The sequence below is a fragment of the Solanum stenotomum genome, chromosome 7, assembly GCF_019186545.1.
Source record: "Solanum stenotomum isolate F172 chromosome 7, ASM1918654v1, whole genome shotgun sequence".
In the NCBI taxonomy this organism is placed as follows: Eukaryota; Viridiplantae; Streptophyta; class Magnoliopsida; order Solanales; family Solanaceae; genus Solanum; species Solanum stenotomum.
In genome coordinates, this window is record NC_064288.1 from 48,193,373 (window position 1) to 48,195,888 (window position 2,516).

The window sequence follows — 2,516 nt, forward strand, 5'->3', positions numbered from 1 at the left end:
CGCTCACCTCTCTCATCCCTCTCCCAATTTCGCTCGCCAGATATACAAATATATATGTATACCAGTTACATATATATAATTATTTGTCAAATATACATATACAATTCGACATATATATATATACAACTTGTCTTTCTCCACTCTTTGCGCTCTCTCACTCACCTCTCTCCTCCCTCTAACATGTAGCTACCAATCGTAATTAACAAATTATAACTATTGAGCCTAATTAAAATTATTTTAGTGGCTATTTGTAAAAGTTTCCCTACTTTTAAAATATGTTAAAGCTTGAGGTTGAGATTGAATCCAGTTTAAATTTTCTTGAGCCCAACTCATAAAATTATAAATGGATTAGGCGAATTACCTATATTTGAGCTTATTTAAACACCCCTAAATATGAGACTAGAACACCCATTAATAAGTGCACTACAACACAAAGGATAAGATGGATGCATAAATGCAACAATATTGTGAAGTATGTTTATTAGCCAAATTGAGTTAGAGCCCGATTTAGAATTTCTAAAATATTAATGCACCATTAAAAAGATAGAATTTTTTTTTTGAAGAAAGTAATAAGTAGAAAATGATCTCTATTTTTTTGAGTAATTAAATAACTCTGTGTTTAACCAAGTATACAATTTAACTTTACTAGATCATAGGTATTAACAGATAATATTGAATCAAATTCTAAAGTATATGTACATAAAATATCTAATTTTATAGAAAAATCATGAGTTCACATGCACCATAAAATGGACAATAATTTCCCCCTAAGCAGAGTAGACCAAAGTTCCATATTAATAATAACAAGTTTGATGTAGTATTTTTCAACTTGTGCATGTCAATATTTGGAATCTTACAAGTTACCTACTTAAGACAAGAATTTTTTTTTGGTTATAATAGTGAAATTTTAATGTGTATATATATTTGGTTTTATTTGATACAGTTCAAGTGTAAAGTAATAGCTGTATTAAAATTCATCATGTTCAAGAGAAAGAATCAATTTGATACCAATATGAAGATATTAAAAGAGATAGTAGCTGAAAGTTTTAAAATTTTAATTGCAGTGAATTACTATATCCTTTTGATATTTGTTATCAAGGTTTTTAAAAGAACATAGTAATTCACCGAAATCAATTTTCAGTACATTTATGGAGGCATAACAGTGTATTCATTTCAATAAAACATTAAAAAATCTTTCTCTTGATAATATCGTTTAGATATTCGTAACAGGAATAACAATGTGTATCTGTTAACAGCAGCAAAAAAATGTTGATATCCAATTCTATTTCATTGGGAAATAAAATTCTGATTCCACAAATTAAATATACTGTTCCTCTTAGAACTCGAGGTGATGGGTCAGATTGAATCAGCTCCACATGAGTAATCAAAATCAAATATCCAAATTAATACAACAAATCAATAAGAAAAAACTAATCAGCATAACTTGGTTTGTTCAAACCAAAACACACCTGTCTGGAATGAATGAGGATTGATTACTCCCACTTGATTAATCGACTTCTACACTAGTCATGAACAATGGAATGAATGAGTATTGAAGCCTCATCTGTAGGTGGAACTGCATCATCTGATCAAAATCACATATACAAACACTTAAAAATCAAGATTATGAAAACATGAGAAAATTGAAAAACACTTAAAATAAAGATATCGAAGTACCTGCAAGAGGGGTTGGCAAGTGAGACATAATATTATCCAAAACACTCCCACTTTCTTCCTCTGTTTTCTTCATCTCACCTTTTTGTACTTCTTGATTCTCCACAGAATTTTCAGTTGGATGAAAAATGTTGGAGATCAAATTGTTAATTATCCCTCCACCTCCATTACTCTCATCACTACTTTTCTCCTTATCATAAGCCTCAAAAAGATCATTTCTTTCTTTGTTTTTAGGTTCCCCTGCTCTTGGACTCATCAAATTGGAAATTAAATTATTAATAACCCCACCTTCTTTGTCACCTTTACTCATTTCTCCAACATTTTCTTGACTTTCTTCTTTCAATTCTTGATCTCCTCCAGAGTTGGAAAATCCAAAATTTGCAATATCACTAATACCATCTTCCATTTTTCTCACTTTTTTTTTTCAGAGTTTGTTAAAAATGGTGATTATTGAAATAGTGGTGATAAAGATGGACATATGTCATTTTTATATGGGAAAATCCTCCACGTATTTTGTGCTCAGTGTTTGAGTACCCAATAAGGGAAATACATGTGAAAGTTTCTTAGATTCTTTCATCCCATGCTTTTTACTGGTAAAGTCGGTTCTGTTTATAATATACTCCCTCCGTCCACAATTAATTGACATGGTTTCCTTTTTTAGAGTCAAACAATAAGAACTTTGACCAACATTTTACGATGTATATTTTCATCATATTGATATACAAAAAATTGCAACTTATAGTACTTTTCATATAGTTTTTGAATATCTAATTTTTTTTAAAAAAATATCGAATTAACGTAATCTAATTTAACTTTAAAAATTAGTCAAATTGACTTTTGAA

At 29.5% G+C, this 2,516-nt stretch overlaps 1 protein-coding gene across 1 annotated transcript; it reads right to left on the reverse strand.

Annotated features, from left to right (window-relative positions):
• Positions 1-1,264: 1,264 nt before the first annotated feature.
• Positions 1,265-2,227, reverse strand: LOC125871353 (uncharacterized). Its single transcript, XM_049551939.1, has 2 exons — positions 1,678-2,227; positions 1,265-1,585 (listed from the first exon to the last, which is right to left on the reverse strand). The coding sequence occupies exons 1-2, from the start codon at positions 2,078-2,080 to the stop codon at positions 1,524-1,526; spliced, it is 465 nt and encodes a 154-aa protein (XP_049407896.1). The 5' UTR covers positions 2,081-2,227; the 3' UTR covers positions 1,265-1,523.
• Between the last annotated feature and the right edge of the window lie 289 nt (positions 2,228-2,516).